Source organism: Amblyomma americanum, chromosome 1 (assembly GCF_052857255.1).
Source record: "Amblyomma americanum isolate KBUSLIRL-KWMA chromosome 1, ASM5285725v1, whole genome shotgun sequence".
NCBI lineage: Eukaryota > Metazoa > Arthropoda > Arachnida > Ixodida > Ixodidae > Amblyomma > Amblyomma americanum.
In genome coordinates, this window is record NC_135497.1 from 350,371,217 (window position 1) to 350,387,726 (window position 16,510).

Genomic DNA, 16,510 nt, shown 5'->3' on the forward strand with positions numbered 1-16,510 from the left:
ATCAGGAGCTTCGGCATAGTCAGCTTAATGATATTTAGGTCAGTATCTAAGGGTAGAAGAGGGCAGAAAAAAATATACGATAAAACAGGCTTCGAATGTCACGACGTACCCAATTTAGGCAAGGCTTAATTTGGTGGCCTGCACCTCTGTTTCGGAGTGTACTGTAATCATTTGCGGTCTTACGTGAGACTACTCCTTGTAGGCATAGCGACATGAATAGTTCCCTTTATTTGCGAAGACAAGCTACGGAAACGGAGTCATTCGCTTTTAAAAGCTATTTATTTGGAGGCATTTTCGGTTCGTATGATACTATGTAAATGAAGTGATTACATCAGCGAAGGATAATCTGTGAACCGTCTTAAACATGAAAGAAAATTGTAATCCTAAAACGGTATACAGCTCCCTCCGCGTAATACTTTGAATACGTTCACTCAACAAAAGACTGATCATTCAAGTCTAAACAGGCATCAGCATCTCGTAAATGCGCTGTTGATCATTGCAACAGAATTTAGAGCCTGGAGCCTTTATCAAATAAAGTGTACAGCCCAGAGCGTTGACCTCTAGGACATGCTGTGCGGCTTGTATCGTCAGTGTTACAAATCTCTCAAAAATGAGATAGACTCTCATCCTCGCCTGTCGAAAGCTTAAGATTTGGTTCAGTGCTACAAATCCCTGGTGTTTAGCGCTCGTAGAAGTGACTGCCTCTGATCGACTGATGCGTTCAAAGATTTAAATCCGTTTCTCCAATGAAATCTCATATGGGGCAATTTGGTAAAGCCTACAAATTTATGTGGCAGTAATTTTCGCTTCGCATTTCTTATTCTCTCTTGAAGGACTTTAGGCCACTCTCACCATTTCCTCCATTCGCGATTTGATCAGTGATGAGCTCAAACTCCAACCTTGCCAGGTATGCCATCGCGGGTCATGTCAGTTCTTCTGTAATAGCTGTGTTCCAGGCATTTACCTACTGCTAACGGCCCCTGCCTGCTTCAGCATGCATATGAACAGACTTAATTACCTACATTCTCAGTACACCGAGAGCACCGGAACGTTTTCTTCAAAAAATGTTTTCGTTCTGCGAAATTTTCTAAGGTATTAAATTCCAACGACCATAAAACTCGATTTCAAAACACCATCTCGAGAGACCCTTCTCATGTTTTAACCGTATTTTTCGACTCGTTACTGACATTTGCGATGCTTTAGGGTGCCACTGAGGCAAATTGAACGTAATTCTCGAGGCGTGGCTAGCAGCGCGAATTTTTCATTACAAAGGAGGCCACTTCTTCGTAGTAGATCCTTTGGCCAGAGTATGAATAAAGCTGCGCAAAAAAAAAAATCAACCTAAAGCTAGCCTAAAAGCCAATGAAGCACACACGACTCAAGAAAGCAAAAAAAAGATTGAAATAAAGGGCAGGCGAGGAGGACCGTGCGAAAGTGTCCATCCTATACCGCACATGCCCGATCGTCTTGCCTGAGTACTACTCCGGGTCAGATATTGCAGGGCAAGGTGTTCCGCGTACCCTCCAAAAGGCTTGTGACGTCGGAAACCGCACATTCGTTTAATGTATATCGTAGCCAATGGCGTAGATAGACGCATCGCTACAGTGTGCTCAATTTGCTGTCTATGAACGCGAGCTCTGCGGATTTATAATCATCTAGACGGCGTGCAAAAGGCTTGCGATATTGAATTTGGCGCAGATGCCTCGCGTATTCAATGACTTCGCTGCGACGACTTGTGGATTGCAGAGATAATACCCTCCTTTGAGTGTGTTATCTGTGACTGCACTGCTTTAGTGATGTGATCGACAGAGAGCCATCGGCGCGCGCTGACGAGGGCACCGACATGGGCGTGCTGCGAAGCAGTCTTTTTATTTGGTGCTGAAGCCCTCATGGTAAGGGGTAACGTCGCGCAGCATTGTCCAAACTGCGCAGGATCCTTTGTAGCGCGATATACCGGCCCAACTCGACCACTAGAGCAGCGGAAAGCCTGTAGATGAATTTGAGACAGGAGCTGTCAGCAGCCAGGCGGCACATGTGAAATAGCACTGATCTACTTCTACACTTGAAAGAAGGCTCGTGACAATTTCACGTTTGACTTCTCTGCATACCTTTTCTTGTTTTAAAACTGCTTTCTTAGAACTGATTCCGAAGGCTGTGTGGAAAAGTAGCTTTTTGGCGTTATCGAATGTCACTGCCAGTGGCTAGAAATAGGCGGCGCTACAGTGTGTTTAATTTGCTGTCTGTAGTGACGACATTTTAGCATTGTACGATTTTAAATTTCAACAAAAGGGTGTGGCATTCTCTTGTGTTTCGACTATTAAATTGGCAATTTGGCGTGTACTATCAAGAAAATTTTGCCAAATCTAATATTGCTTAGGCAATTGAGCTCATTTTTAGCAGTTATAAGCACAGAAAATTTTCATATGTTGTTGCTGCTTGATTGAGAGCAACAAAGCGAACAAAATGCATGAGCGCATTGGGATTCAAACATGTTTTCTACATGTTTACAAAATGCCGTAATGTTACCATTTAATAGTCTTTTGAGACATCTGATAGGCAAATGCGTCACTTTTAATGAGGGTTAATTTGCAATTAAAACACAAATTTTAACACAAAATAGAACGTTTAGAAAAAAAAATTGCTCCAAAGTACCGCCTTCACCATACAGGCGGTTCACGGTGGCCCGGAAGCGGGAGCGACCTGCGTAAAAAATAAAAAAAATAAAATAGCATGAGACGAAATAAGGAGGGAAACAACCACTGCAAAATATTTCTTGGAAGCCCAGCTTACAACTTTCAGTTGTTTCATGGCTCCAGCTTCTTGCCAAAATGTTTCTGGCCTCCATAATTACTGCAGCGATGAGATGACTGAAGCACATTGATACACATCCTTAAACACGCCCCCCGTTGCCGTGGTGGCTTACTGGTTATGGTGCTCGGCTCCTGATCCGAATGACGCGCGCTCAATTCCGGCCGCGGTGGTCGCATTCGATGGAGACGAAGTGCCAGAGGCTCATTAACTGTGTATTGTCAGTGCATGTTAAACAACCCAAGGGCATCGAAATTATGCGCAGCCCTACACTACAGTGTTTGTAGGAAAGAGACTGCTTACAGATCCCGTAAATCCTCAGCGACAAGAGGACACGAAGGCCCGTGGAAACGCAGACAGTCACGTGACAGAGATGCTTGTGGCGTCGTCCGTTATTTTAAAACCTAAATCCGACGTCTAGCTCTCTCATCATGTTTCAGCTAAATGTCTCTCTTATTTGGTGAAGACTATTTGGTGTTCAGACTAGATACGCACTTTATATTACTCTTTCGTCGACAGCGCAGTACTTTGCAAAAGACAGCCTTCTTTTAGAGTTTAAGATTATCGATACCGGAGGCATTGTACGAATCATCCGAAAACGGCAAATTCTAGCTGATATAGTTTTAGCGGGTCTTGGAGCTAGTACTTCATGGTACAAGTTCTTGATGAATACGAGCAGGGCCATTTCGCCATTGTCGGCACCAGTTACAACTCAAGATTGCGTCTTTCTACGCATTAAATGCAAGGAGCCTCACGACTCGAGTTTAAAGTGAGAAAAAAAAATGCAGTTAGAACTGTGACTGAATTAAGCCGCATACAGCAAGCCCCGTTATTGATAAGTGCTTATCAGTGCGAGGTTGTAGCGAGGATGTGATCGCTCCTGCTGATGTGATCCGCAGTTTCTTCCTCCTTCTGTACTTCTCGTTGGCACATTCTTGCGAATAGTGCAGATTATCGTCTGTATTGCCGAAGAGTATGCAATATTAGTAATTAGCTTTATACACAGCTCTATGCGGGCTTCCCAAAGAATATTAAAATTTTTGTAAGCTTGAACAAATAATGACATTGATATGCTTGTGCAGTGATTTGCGTTTTTGCAAATTTTTGCACTCAGGCTGTTTTCGGGCCGATGTGCATTTGGGATACTCACGCAATAGTGCAGTATGATACCGTGTATACTGAGCTGTGTGAGCAAGGGGAACGAATGGAGAGTATTGTACGATTATATTCATTTCATTTTAGATCCTCATTTTTCTGGTGTTGTACATAACCTGAGCACGTAAACTGTTAGCTAAAACGCCTCCAAACAGGGTCCTTAGGTAGCTAGTAGTAATCAGCCTGACTGCTATTTGTCAACTCAAACTGTCCGCATTCAAAAGTCTATTTCAGTGCAAAGCTGCGAGTTCAGATCCAAAATTCACATCGACTAATTCTGTAATGAGAAGTAATACAGCCACAGAGGCCGCGACCTCGTTCAATTCATTCCACAATCTGCGTGCAGAGTAAATAAAGATTGCAGTTAATAATTAGAAACAAATCGCGCCGAGTATTTCTTTCCCGCAGCCCAGTTTATCTATAAGCCTCACAAAATAGTATGCTCAATTAATTTGAGAATTAGACCATAAACGCGCTATTCAGCGCCGAGTGGAACGGCGCTACACACGGGCCAGATGCTTAAGGGGCCTCAAAGTGGCGCGATGTCTGTAGAGCAAAATCAAGGGACAAATACACTGGCTGGCGGAAGAAAAGCGCTGGAAGTCTTATTACTCTCTGGATCCCCGAAAGACTATCTACCTCTTTTGGCAGATGGTGCGGGGGCTTGGAACGCTTCCACAGCATCGAATCCCATTCTACGCGTTAGCGCCGCACCAAGCCCATCGCCAGTTTGATGTAGCAACTGGTTTCTGCAGAATTATTGCGGGTGCAATGAAAACCTCGAGTTGCCAGTATGTTCCTCCTGCATCACGAACATCAGCGATGGATGTTATCTTTACTGCTGAGGAACTCAGCGCTACCCTTGCTAAGCCGTGAGTGGCCGTTTGTCTTCACCAGGGCCAGAGGGGTTCGATTGCCAGTGCCGTCTGAGACAACCTGTTTCCTAATGGCTCAAGGATTTCCCCCGCATAGTGCTCGGCTCTTCCTAGTTGAAATGCTTGGAGCAAGAGTCGTGGAACAAACCATTGCATTGATGGGCCAGTTATTTGTTAGGCCGTAAAACAAACCAAAATCCGCCTTATGCGATAAAAGCCCACTTCAAACCGAAGCCTTGGCCTTGAGATAGAGCATCCGGCTCGAATTCAGGAGGTGCCGGATTCGATCCCCAGTGACTCCGGACATCCACCCGTTTTCTATTTGGTGGAAGAACCGTAGCGGTAGCCTAATGGTTGGCCATCCGCCTCGCATGCGAGAGGTGCGGGGTTCGAACCCCTGTGGCGCTGGATGCCCACCGGTGATACTATGAGTACAACCTTCCCCTGAACTGGTGCTCGGCTCAATTAGGGTGTAATGTTTGGGAAATGGGTCTTTGACCCCAATTTCGGCCTGATTGCATCACCTATACTGCGCTGTGTCACCTTGGCAACGACGCGCGACGAGAGGTACTCAACCTTTACAATCATTCATGGCCCAACGGTGTTGCTGGTCTCCAGTGGAAATCCAGTCGGCTGATACCGCTACTAAAACTACGGAAATCCGATATTGAGCACACATCTTTGGCCTAACGTCACTGATCTTCTGTCCCCAGATTAGCATAATAAACGCCAGAAGCACATGTGCTTGGCAGGTTTTTCTTCATGTCAAAGGTGCTTACGATAACCTGACACATTAAGCCACTCTTGATGTGCAATGGCCTGTTTGAATTTGTGGCCAGAGTGTTCAGGTGGATCAAAAGGTATTCGACCAAAAGGCCATCTTTATTATGTGTGAAGTTGTTCCGACACCTGTTCATTACACCCCCCAGGGCGTGCCCCAGGGCGGAGGTCTGAGCCCTACATTGTTTAAGCTGACACTTATATCACTCCCAGAGAACCTACCAAATACCGTCCATATTTCTATGTGTACCGATGACGTCTGCATCTCAGCCTCCACTCTGACGCTTCTGAAGGTGCGACCAAGACTTCAGCGAGTTGAAACCACAACTTCCTGCTGTCTCCGAGAGCATGGTCTTAGCATTTCAGACGTGAAGCGCGCGTTATATAGAGTGGCAAATACACGCAAATGAATCACTCAATATCCTCTAACTATCGACGGCCCACCCATTGCCTATTGTACTTCTCATTGCTGTTTAGGGGTTATCATTGACAGCACAGGAGTTTATCATGCAGCCCGCATTGCAGTGTGAGCGAATCTCTATCCATCCTCTACTGAGATTTCTGTCCGTGAAATCATTGGGCTTTTCGGTTCAGGCAATGCTGCAGCTGCACGGAGCACTTTTCTTGGGATTTTTGCGGTATAATACTGCCGTGCTATTGAACACACACAAGACACATTTGCGTGCCCTCTGGACTGTAAAGGTCAGCCTCTTCGCACACGCCTGGGTATCCATCGCAGCTTACCAACAGTTCAACTATTGCTATCGACAAGGGCGACCCACTTTCGACGCGTATAACATTTGACACCCTGCTGATACACGCACTTAAAGTAGCAAGGATTCCTCAACGTCATCTCGTTTCAGTTACGGTACTGAGCCCATATGCAGCGTTTTGTAATGTAATAGGAGCCCACCAATTGTCCATCTCGTCACAGTTAATCCCGGACGCACGGCCTTCCACTGCGGTGTGGTGTCCGGGGGAGTCATGTATGCGCCTTGCAATTCATAGGATAGCGAAGAAAACGAAGTTATCGACTCCGATCCTTAAGCAGCTGACACACTACCTATTCCATGCCAAATATGACCGCACGCATGTACATACACCTCGCTCGGTCTCATCTACTATTTCAGTTTGCGCCGTGGTCATTCCTAGAAAACAGGCCAGTATTAACCAACTAGTTTCTTATTGGACAACATCAACAGGGTCTGAATGGTCCACTCTTCATATAGCTGCGCTGTACATCGGTGCATAAACAGTCCACAAATGAGCTGTGTTCTGCGATTCAAAAGCTGTCTGCAATGTCTCAATTCTGCTTTCCTCAATGGCGATCACGAGAAAACCACAGCGGAGATGAGACGTCTTCAACGCCAGGCACTGGAAGAAGGTCATGACGTCATCTACCAGTAGCTATCAGGACAAGTGGAATCGTCAGGAAATGACGCAGCTGAGGCTAGGGCTCCATTGGCCCACGGCAGTACCAACATTCTCCGGATACCACTGACAAGAGCCGACACAGCGTGACATCTGAGAGTGCTTGGCCGGAGTGAGATTTCAGCGTCATGGTCTCCCGCCGCAAACTATACATGCCGTTTGCTCTGCCTCGACCGCATACTTCAACTAAATCCTCCTGCCGGCCTCTCCCGCAGCGATGCTACACTTTTGTGTCGCCTTAGGCTGGGAGTGCCATTTACAAATGCCTACTCCTACTTAATCGCAAGGCAGGCTTTCGTGCCTGTGAGAACAACTGGCACGATATTACAATTGAGCACCGACTTTGTGAGTGTCCCCGGTTTGAACGTGATCGTGTCCTCCTTGCTGGAACGCTCCTGCGCTTTGATCCTCGGCCCCTTAAATCCTCTGCCCTTGGACTAAACCTTCATCGCAGAGAACAGCTGTGAAGGCGCATTTCAAGTTCTTGAAATACACAGGACTGAGTTCAAGGTTGGAAACTTCCAGTCTCTGTGTCTCCTGTTAATAATTGAATACGGACAGGTGAAAAAGTGATCTCACTTTCCCTTTTCCCCTTTCGATCTCTCGCTCTGTGCCCCTTCCCGCATGTAGTGTAGTATACTGGGCGTCACCTAGTACACCTCGCTGCTTTCCGTTCATGTCCCTCTATCTTTTTCAAAGATAGTGCACATACTCAATGCCACTCGACAATCTCATCGGCCTCCGAAGAAACTGAAATGCAAAATCGCGAATCACAATGGTTACGAAGAATTTTTTATCTTCACCTTAAATTTTTGAGACAACAGCTCTCAGTTGATGTCAACTGTTGATTGCTGACTTCTCCACACATATGTTAAAAAACGGTATCCGTGTGGACGACAGTTCCTAAAGCTGCTCATTCTTGATACCGCTGCAGCAAACACGACGGAGGCTGTCATCCACCAAAATCTAACGCCGTCTTGCGATATGTTTCCCTTAATTATACCCGGCATACTATATTTAAATTTCGATATGTAGCGCGAACGACGAGATTCTGGTCATTTACACACTTTTCGCGTAGTAAAGCACGACACTACAATGAACCTACACTCTAACAGACGATTAAGGGCCCATACGTGACTCTGGATTGAACGTAAACATAATTCAGCATAGACTAGAGCCTACAACAGAATATAACCGACCAGAACACAAAAATGTGCTCCACATTGTTGAATCTTTCCGCGCTTCAGTGGGTTTGAGAAGGAAATACATGTTTCATACTTTCTTTGGCCCTGCTCCCTCATAGATTCTTACTAAAGTGACAGCCAGTAATACTAAATGGGCAGCTGTGAAGAAAAGCGAGAAGCGCTCCCCAGAAAGCCACAAGTAGTTCTAAGTACAAGTAACACCGGCTACTAGAGACAAGGAAGCAAGCAAACCTCATCCTACTGAGACCAAAAGGTTCAAAATATACTTGAGTTTTGCTTTTCTTTAGTGCTTATACCTAAGCAAACTACATTCTACTGTGAAAAATGAATCTAGGTCTTTAAAGGCAGGCAAAAAGAACCCGGGGTCTTCGCTGTCGGCTATTCTGTCGAATAAGATACTCGAAACTGCGGTTCACAACGTGGGGGTGAAGCCGGCTAGTCAAACCTGGTTAAAATGTAGCACATGGGTCTGGCGCTTTTGCAACTTTTAGCATAATGTGAGGAAACCACTGGCGCTGATAGGCCACCAGCATGAGTGGAAGAGTTCTCATTTGTTCTCTCGTATTTTTTCAGCTGTAAGTTTAAGGTCGTTATCAGAAGTGTGCAGGCGCCTGCGAGATGCCACTTACATAAGTGGGCGGGGAAAAGCAGCCGAGATCACCGTGCGCCAAGTCCCGCTGGCCCTTTCCGCCACTATCTCCCCACTGGAGCACTGCCAGCACCTTGGCAGTGGCGGCGGTGACGGAGGCGGTGCACGTCCAACCGACAACGCCTTCCGCGTAGGGGGACAGGCGGGTGGCCCAAAACAGACGTCGCTCTCCACGTATGCCGGGGAGCCGAGCCTGGGCGGTTGGCTGCAACAGGCACATTAATAGCGAAGTCCACTCAAGGATTTCCGAAGAGAAATGCAAAGCAATATCGGTATACCCGACAGCCGCGTGCTGAGAAAAGATTTGTCACTTATTACGCGCCCAAAAGAAGGGTCTACGCAGTCACAATTTTATTTGAGAAGAAGGTCCAGGTGGACAAAACATTAAAACTGGAATAACATAGGTAAGAATAACGATTAATAGTTGTACAGTATTATTAACTGCGCTACTGGGTAGATTTCCTTAGGCATGACTCCTTAATGATGGGAGTAGATCAAACGGCGGTATCATTAAGTGCTTTTGGCCGTAGTATATGCAGCGGAGTGCCCATGTGTAACACTCTCGCAAGAAAAATTAGGAAAACCTACCCCGTACTGATAAAATTTGTCTTCTAAATCAGGAACTAACGAAGCGAAATAAAATTTGCTGACATGTCCCAAAGCAGTTTCATATTCACTATTCCATATTTGTTCACACCTGAGAGACATCGCTTTGCACATTATTTTGCTGTTGAGCTATTAACGGTTGTCACTTATCCCTTATCGTTTCTTTATTTATAACTGACTGATTTCGTTGTCATCATTCTTCTTCTGCCAGACTAATAGGAGCATATTCTCTCTGTCTTTGCACGAAATTACTCGTCCTAGGCGACACCTCTGAGCGATGTCATGTTTTTCATGTTCAAAATTTAGAACGTCAGAGTTGTCGGCACTATAAAATTTCTTTTCGTCCGCCACTTTAAAATGGTGCTTAAAATTTTCTTCAGGTACACAGATTCCTAGTCTGGTTCTCCGATGGCATGCGCAGCGCTGGCTTTAATTCTCTCCACAACAAACATCAACGGCACCTGACTCTTCTCAGATGTGTACATAACCTGTTGCAACTGTCCCGCTAGCCCCTTAAAACATAACTGGTGGCTCCATCGGTTATTGATCGGGTTGCATGTCGGCATCACCCATAATATTATTAGAATAGACACAGGAAGATAGGCATTTGCAAAAGTGCGCCGCAAGCGCTGCCTGCAAGGATTCCGAGGGATGCGAAGACCACAAATAGGAGTGCCTGAGTTGTCTCCAGCAGAGGGAAGTAGTGCAGGCCAGACAACGCACACCCCCCAAGCGGAAATTCAACGTTCAAAACACTGCCCACAATACTGCCGCCAAACTTCCAGTACGTTGAACTGGATCTTCTGTACTACAGCCTTGCGTTTCAGGGACGAAACACCATATATCTGGTTGCACTGGCTGTTCCGTGTCGATCAGCGAATTTGGTTCCCCATACCAAGATGTGTAGTTTCTGCGAGCCCATCAGAACCCATCAGAAATTCTCCCAGCCATTTCCACCCTTCAGATGCCAGGACCCACCAGAAGCACACGCCGCATCACAACAAAATGCCACGACGAAGCTAATTTAAAGATGGTATGGGACGCGATCAATATAAAAGCGAAAGGGGAAAACTAAATGTTAAATCAATGCTTCTAGAGCAAATTTGTCGCACCGCATTGCATCACCACGCATTATATTTTGTTACACGGATATTGTAGAACCGGAGCCATTACAACAAAACTTCATTTTTCTAACGTCTCAGAACTATTTCAAGTACCTCGCAGACCACCCACTAAATGACTGCACTTCTAAGTTTGAACCTTGAAATAATGTCACCAAAATATCAGAAGAAAGCGAGTGATTTTCGATGCTGGTTTCTTCCCATCAAAACTAGCAGCGTTTTAATTACTGTTGAACCTGGTTAGACAGCGAAAGCTATGGTGTATCGGGCAACTAGACGCGGCTTGGCATTTGTAACTTAGTCTGCGTTCCGGATACTGGATAGGCAACGGGTGCTCCGGCAGCTAAAAGGTAAATTAATGGGTTTTCGCGAGATGTTGACCACTCAATGAACGCTGTGGCCTATTGCTGCAGTGCCGCGCGTCTGCCACATTGTTGTCACTGCTAATGAACGCAGGCCACATCTCTCTCTTACCACGGCCACGTACATCATAGCGCAATTGAGGTGTCCACTGACCCAGGGAGCCAGTTACGCGCTCTTCCTTTCCTCAAAATCACCGCAGTCTATATCGCTGTCAACGCCTTCGCCAATGAACACAATGAACGCCGACATCCTACAGCTTAACTTCCGCCTTTCTGCTACAACATTATCAATGGTGGTGGTAGTGGTTTTATTTAATATGATAGTAAAAAGGAAGGAAAAGATTTTTGCTAACCCCGGCATCTGCCATCGATGCACCATCGATGATCGATGATCGAAGCACCTGAGCTGGGGCAGCGGAAATAAAGGACAGCAGTGTCAACGCATGCAGCGCGCATCTCTCACTATCGCCACGTAGCTTAAAGCGCGACTGAGGTGTCCACTGAGCCAGGTGGCAGGTGTGCGCCTTTCTTTGCTAAGCGAAGAGTCTGTATCGATTGCAAGGCTATGATTCAAGCGTTGGTACAAGAGCGCGGTGACGACGGCTGCACGCGCAGCTAGAGCGCAGTGATGTCATGGCGGTCACGTGAAACAGCTCGGAGGCAGCGGCACACTCTAACCCTCCTCTCCCGCTCCTCGGTTCAATGCCATATGAAACAAAAGCCGAACAAACTACAGAAGGCAGTAGTAAAGCTTCCGCTTTATTACTCACCGGAGTACCCTTCGATGTGAAAGTACCGCGGTGGTGTATGGGTGGACGGCTCACGGCTCTGACAGGCTGGGCGCTCTCCCGGACATGCAGCCGCCGTGGACATCGACGTGGAGCTCGAGAGCAGTGGCCGGCATCACCTGCCTGTCCACCGCGTTTGCTGCCGCAGGGTCCGCCCGAGACGGCTAGGCCGCGGTAGAGCTCGGAGAGCGGTGGCCGCCCAGGTGACCACTTTGCAGAGTCCATGTTGCGACCGCAGTCCCCGGGGCAGGAGCCCAGTCCTCGCTCGGCGGCGCCACGACAACACGGAGGAGACGAGAGGCGCGGCGAAGAAGGCGACGATCCGTCTGAAGGACCAGGCGGAGCTGACTTCAGAGAGGCACTGTGCATGGCTACGTGTCGCGCAAAAAGGAACGCTAGGTGTGGTGCCTACGTGCGAATCGTCGAATACTGAATGAGGAAGGCGCAACTCGTGCGCTCGAGCGCTTGTGCTTGCTGTACTGCCTTCTCTTCTTCGTGGCGCTTTGCGCAAGGTGCAGCTCTGCCAGGAATTAGCGGCGCTCAAACGAGCGAATTGCTAAGAAAGAGACGCGCCTACGGTCGAGAATATAGTGTAAAACAGAGAAGGCATTTTTAGAGGCTCTCTAAACTAGAAAGCCTGCCTATTTTATGAAGTTGCTATCGAGCAGGTAGCAATAACACCTCAAAAAGCTCTCCCGGAAGCTGATATGCGTACAAATCGTAGACTTTGGAGCCTTATTGTTGTCGTTAGAAGAATGTTCTTGTTGTCGTGTCCTCGAGGTTTCTCGGATTGGTGTGAAGGTAGATGGTTCCCTAAGGAGAAAAAATAAATCCTGATTTGATTGCAAAGTAAGAGAGAACAACGCTAAAATAACTTATAATAAGATAGTGCTCGTTGTTCGCACAAAGTAGAGGCCACGCACATTGAACCACAAGCGCGTACAGAGCGGTCAGTGCTGGAAGTCAGAGAATGGCGGGTGGTCAGCCTAGTGTCATATCATGGTTGGCTACGCTGCTCTAGACGGGCACAAAAACAGAATTTTTTACCTCTTATTGCGTAAATTGCGAAATTCAGTGATAATAGCGAGTCGTCGTACAACATCGTAATCCGTAGCTCGCAATATCCGTCTGCGATCTGCGGTGCGAGTACGACGCTTGTTCGCAACATCCTTTTCTTGCATGTCCAAGAGGAAAATGGCGACATGCACGCGCTTCTTCCAAGGCTGCCAGCCTATGCACTTGCACTGGTCACATTGGGGGTTTAACCTAAACACTTTTGACTAAGGTCTAACATCGTTCCCGCTTCTAACATTTGCTAGCCGTCCCAATTAGCGTACTTTCAAGTCCGATTGCTTCACATAGTCCGTGGTCCCGAGTTCGATTTAAGGGCCCGGATGAATTTTTCACCAACTGCAAAGCTTCTGTGAAAGACTTACATAGTTTTTTCTTTGCCGCTGTTTCATTCCGGTGGGCGGTTTGCAATGAGTCGATCAATGTCTGTACTGCAAAAGAGTATTAGTCTGGGATAGTCGGTATATTTCGCAGGAAAATGTACAGTTTTTGCGGTAATACCTTATGTACGTAAGGTATCGCACAACGTGAAAAAGATAGCCGGGAAAGCCGGTGTAATAATAATTGGTTTTTGGGGAAAGGAAATGGCGCAGTATCTGTCTCATATATCGTTGGACACCTGAACCGCGCCGTAAGGGAAGGGATAAAGGAGGGAGTGAAAGAAGAAAGAAGAGGTGCCGTAGTGGAGGGCTCCGGAATAATTCCGACCACCTGGGGATCTTTAACATGCACAGACATCGCACAACACACGGGCGCCTTAGCGTTTTTTCTCCATAAAAACGCAGTCGCCGCGGTCGGGTACAAACCCGGGAACTCCTGATCAGTTGTCGAGCGCCCTAACCACTGTGCCTCCGCGGCGGGTGGAAATCCGGTGTACGAGTCGCTTTTCCGCTCCTAACAAATGGCAGCATCTTTGCAAGAAAATCATCTGTGAAAGACCGCCACCTGCCGATTGTGAGAAGAACCATGATTTCTGTTGTGTGCCATGCCGAAAAAATGTAGTGTACAAAATTACTTCTTATCTCCCAGCAAGAATGTGTGTGAGGATTCGAAAACTGGTGTTTAAAACGCTGTGTTAAATGCAAAAAACTCTGCCCGAAATTTTACGCAGTTACAAAACGCACCCGCGGGCTTCAGAAGAGTGCACCAATATTACACGGGACGAACCACAAAGCGTTCTCAGAGTGAAGGTTCAACGCAGCTATGGTAAAAAAAAAATGCGTGGTTGTTCTAAGTAGCTGCATGCCATTGTGCAGAAACTGTAAGTATGCACAGAGGATACCGTATGACTGGTAATGGTGTCCATGTTAACGCGTCATTTAAAACACTTAAAGAAACATCTTTGTTTTCCACAATTTAATTTGAAGCCTCTTCGTTAATGCCGAAGTTTCTGATCGATTTTGGAGATTTGTTTTGAGGTCTGGGCATAACCTTAAAGTGCCTGTCAGCGCTCTCCCGCTCCCTCATTCATACTCTCCTAGCGATTTCACGCCTTTGGTCCGGCCCTGCGGTCGTGTATTCCGTGACAACTATTCTGCAATTCAAGGCCAGTTGATAATAAAATTTATTCTCAACTAGTTTTGCTCCTAGCCCTCAGTGTTGAGTGCTTATACAGGCTTTCAACCATGGGCCATTCCTCCCCAGGCCCTGAGTTATGTCCTCAGAAAATGGGAGGCTACTCAAACTGCCACGATTGAACTCTATCTCCTCCTCTTACCCAAATCCATCGCCCTGAAGGCATCTCGCAAAAGCTATGGACAGCAACGAAAAAAATTCCGTCTCGTCGATGTTCTTTTAATTTGTGTTCACACCTTTTATTAAGATCAAGCAGTTTCTGCAACGAGGGTCAGCTCTGTTGAACTACGTTTTGATACGCTTGAACAGCGTCTTAATGTGTTCGTGACGCTCCGGTGAGTAGTCCCTTGAAAAGAGGTTTCCACTGACATAAACTTTGACGAGAATATGAAAAGCAAGGAAAAATGCTTCAATATTAGTAGAAATAATCGTTGCAAGAATGCAGGAGTTAATAAGATGAAAAGCAGTTAATTACATGTGAAAAAAGAGCCTCATTTTATTTTTTCTAAGAAACCGTGACATCAAGGGAGTCATTTTTGGTCGCACAGGCTACCTTCCGCTGCATACGCGGAAAAAGGTTGGCGATAAGCGGATTACGGAAAACGTATTGCCTTTCACTACCGTAATCTAGCCCTAGAGGTGGCGGCCTCTAGGACGTTGGTGAAAACTATATTCTGAAGAATACTACGGATGTTGGAGCTGGAAGCTAATGAATCATGCAGCGAGACACAGGACAAAGCCAGTAAGCAGGTACTAACTCGTATGTTACCCCCAGAAAGGAGTACAGTGGGAAAACATCGGGAGGGGAGCTTTCATAAAACCAGCAAATTTCAAAAGGGCTGCATTCCAAGGACATTTCAAGTCAGCATGTTGGCAATAAGAGAGGTGTTTTTCAGAAGCATGCAAGGGTGCACTTCTCGTTCATGATTTTTGTTTCTCATTCTAAAGGCCTTCTTTCTCTTTTCCTTCTTGCTAAACACTTTTCCACGTACCGCCATATTGCTGGCTTGACTGCTTTTTGTAGCTGGCGCTAAAATTGATCACGCCTGCGCTTTTACTTCTGGCGCTCTATCTTCCTCCGTTCATCCCTCTGCACCTGCAGCCGGAACAATGAACAACCTACTCACCACGGAACGGCGACGAAGACGTTTTTCTCTCCCTGCCTAGCCTCTCCTGCAGACAGCGCGCGACCCATCTAGAGTTTTCCTTCTCAAGAATAAAGTGAGTGTGTCCTTTGCGTTCGGGACTGTTTCGTTAGGAAACAAGCTTTCCGATAGAGATGACATACTGGTATCCGCAAGTGGTCACTGGACAACTTGCAGAATAGTAGCACCCTCTGGAATATAGCACATGTTTTTTTCAAACGATAACCGTTGTTCACATTTCCTCATTCTTCTTCGAAAAGGAAGAAAAAGACGCTTTTTATCTGCATGAGAGGGAAGTTGTTGAAAGGACACAATGAATAGCCAAAAGTTCCAGTGAATCCAAAATTTCTACTCACTATAAGGAGCCAAGTTCTCCAGTACCAGCACTGGTCTCTAGCTTATCCGCAGTAAATACTCGATCTGTCTCCGTCTGTGTGCAGAGCATGGCTGCGAACACGAGGAACAGATCGAAGCAGGTACAATGGTTCACCGTAGTACCCTCCGGGAACTGCCCTTTAATCCTGTTTCACATGAAACGAACCGCTCGCTAATCCCACGGCCGTGGCTCATGCACCCTCTCGCGGAGGAAGCTACAGCGGCTGGAGCGGCGAGGTTCGGGCAAGCTGGAAATTTTCGCGACGGCGACGCGGCAGCACCGCATATCAACCAATGCCAGCCCGGTGTTGCCACATGACTAGTAGAAGCCTAGTGCAAGAAAGCATTGGCATAGACGAGTGTTTGTGTCTGTATGCTTTTGTTTAAAAAAAATTATATAAAGTTGTGTTGAATGCTTAAAACGCAAGATTTATATTTATTTAAATAAACGGTGGAAGTAAACGACAAAATGGTGCTACTTATATAGTATGTTTTTTTGTTTGCAGGCCACCAAAATGGGTTGCAAGCGCATATCTTTTGCCAGCAACATTGGTTTTCACAGCG

General features: G+C 46.5%; 1 protein-coding gene across 1 annotated transcript; it reads right to left on the reverse strand.

Moving 5' to 3' along the window:
* Window positions 1-2,553: 2,553 nt before the first annotated feature.
* LOC144100315 (uncharacterized) lies at window positions 2,554-12,216 on the reverse strand. Its single transcript, XM_077633300.1, has 3 exons — window positions 11,763-12,216; window positions 8,884-9,108; window positions 2,554-2,700 (listed from the first exon to the last, which is right to left on the reverse strand). Exons 1-3 carry the CDS (start codon window positions 12,147-12,149, stop codon window positions 2,674-2,676), a joined length of 639 nt encoding a protein of 212 aa, XP_077489426.1. The 5' UTR covers window positions 12,150-12,216; the 3' UTR covers window positions 2,554-2,673.
* Window positions 12,217-16,510: the final 4,294 nt, after the last annotated feature.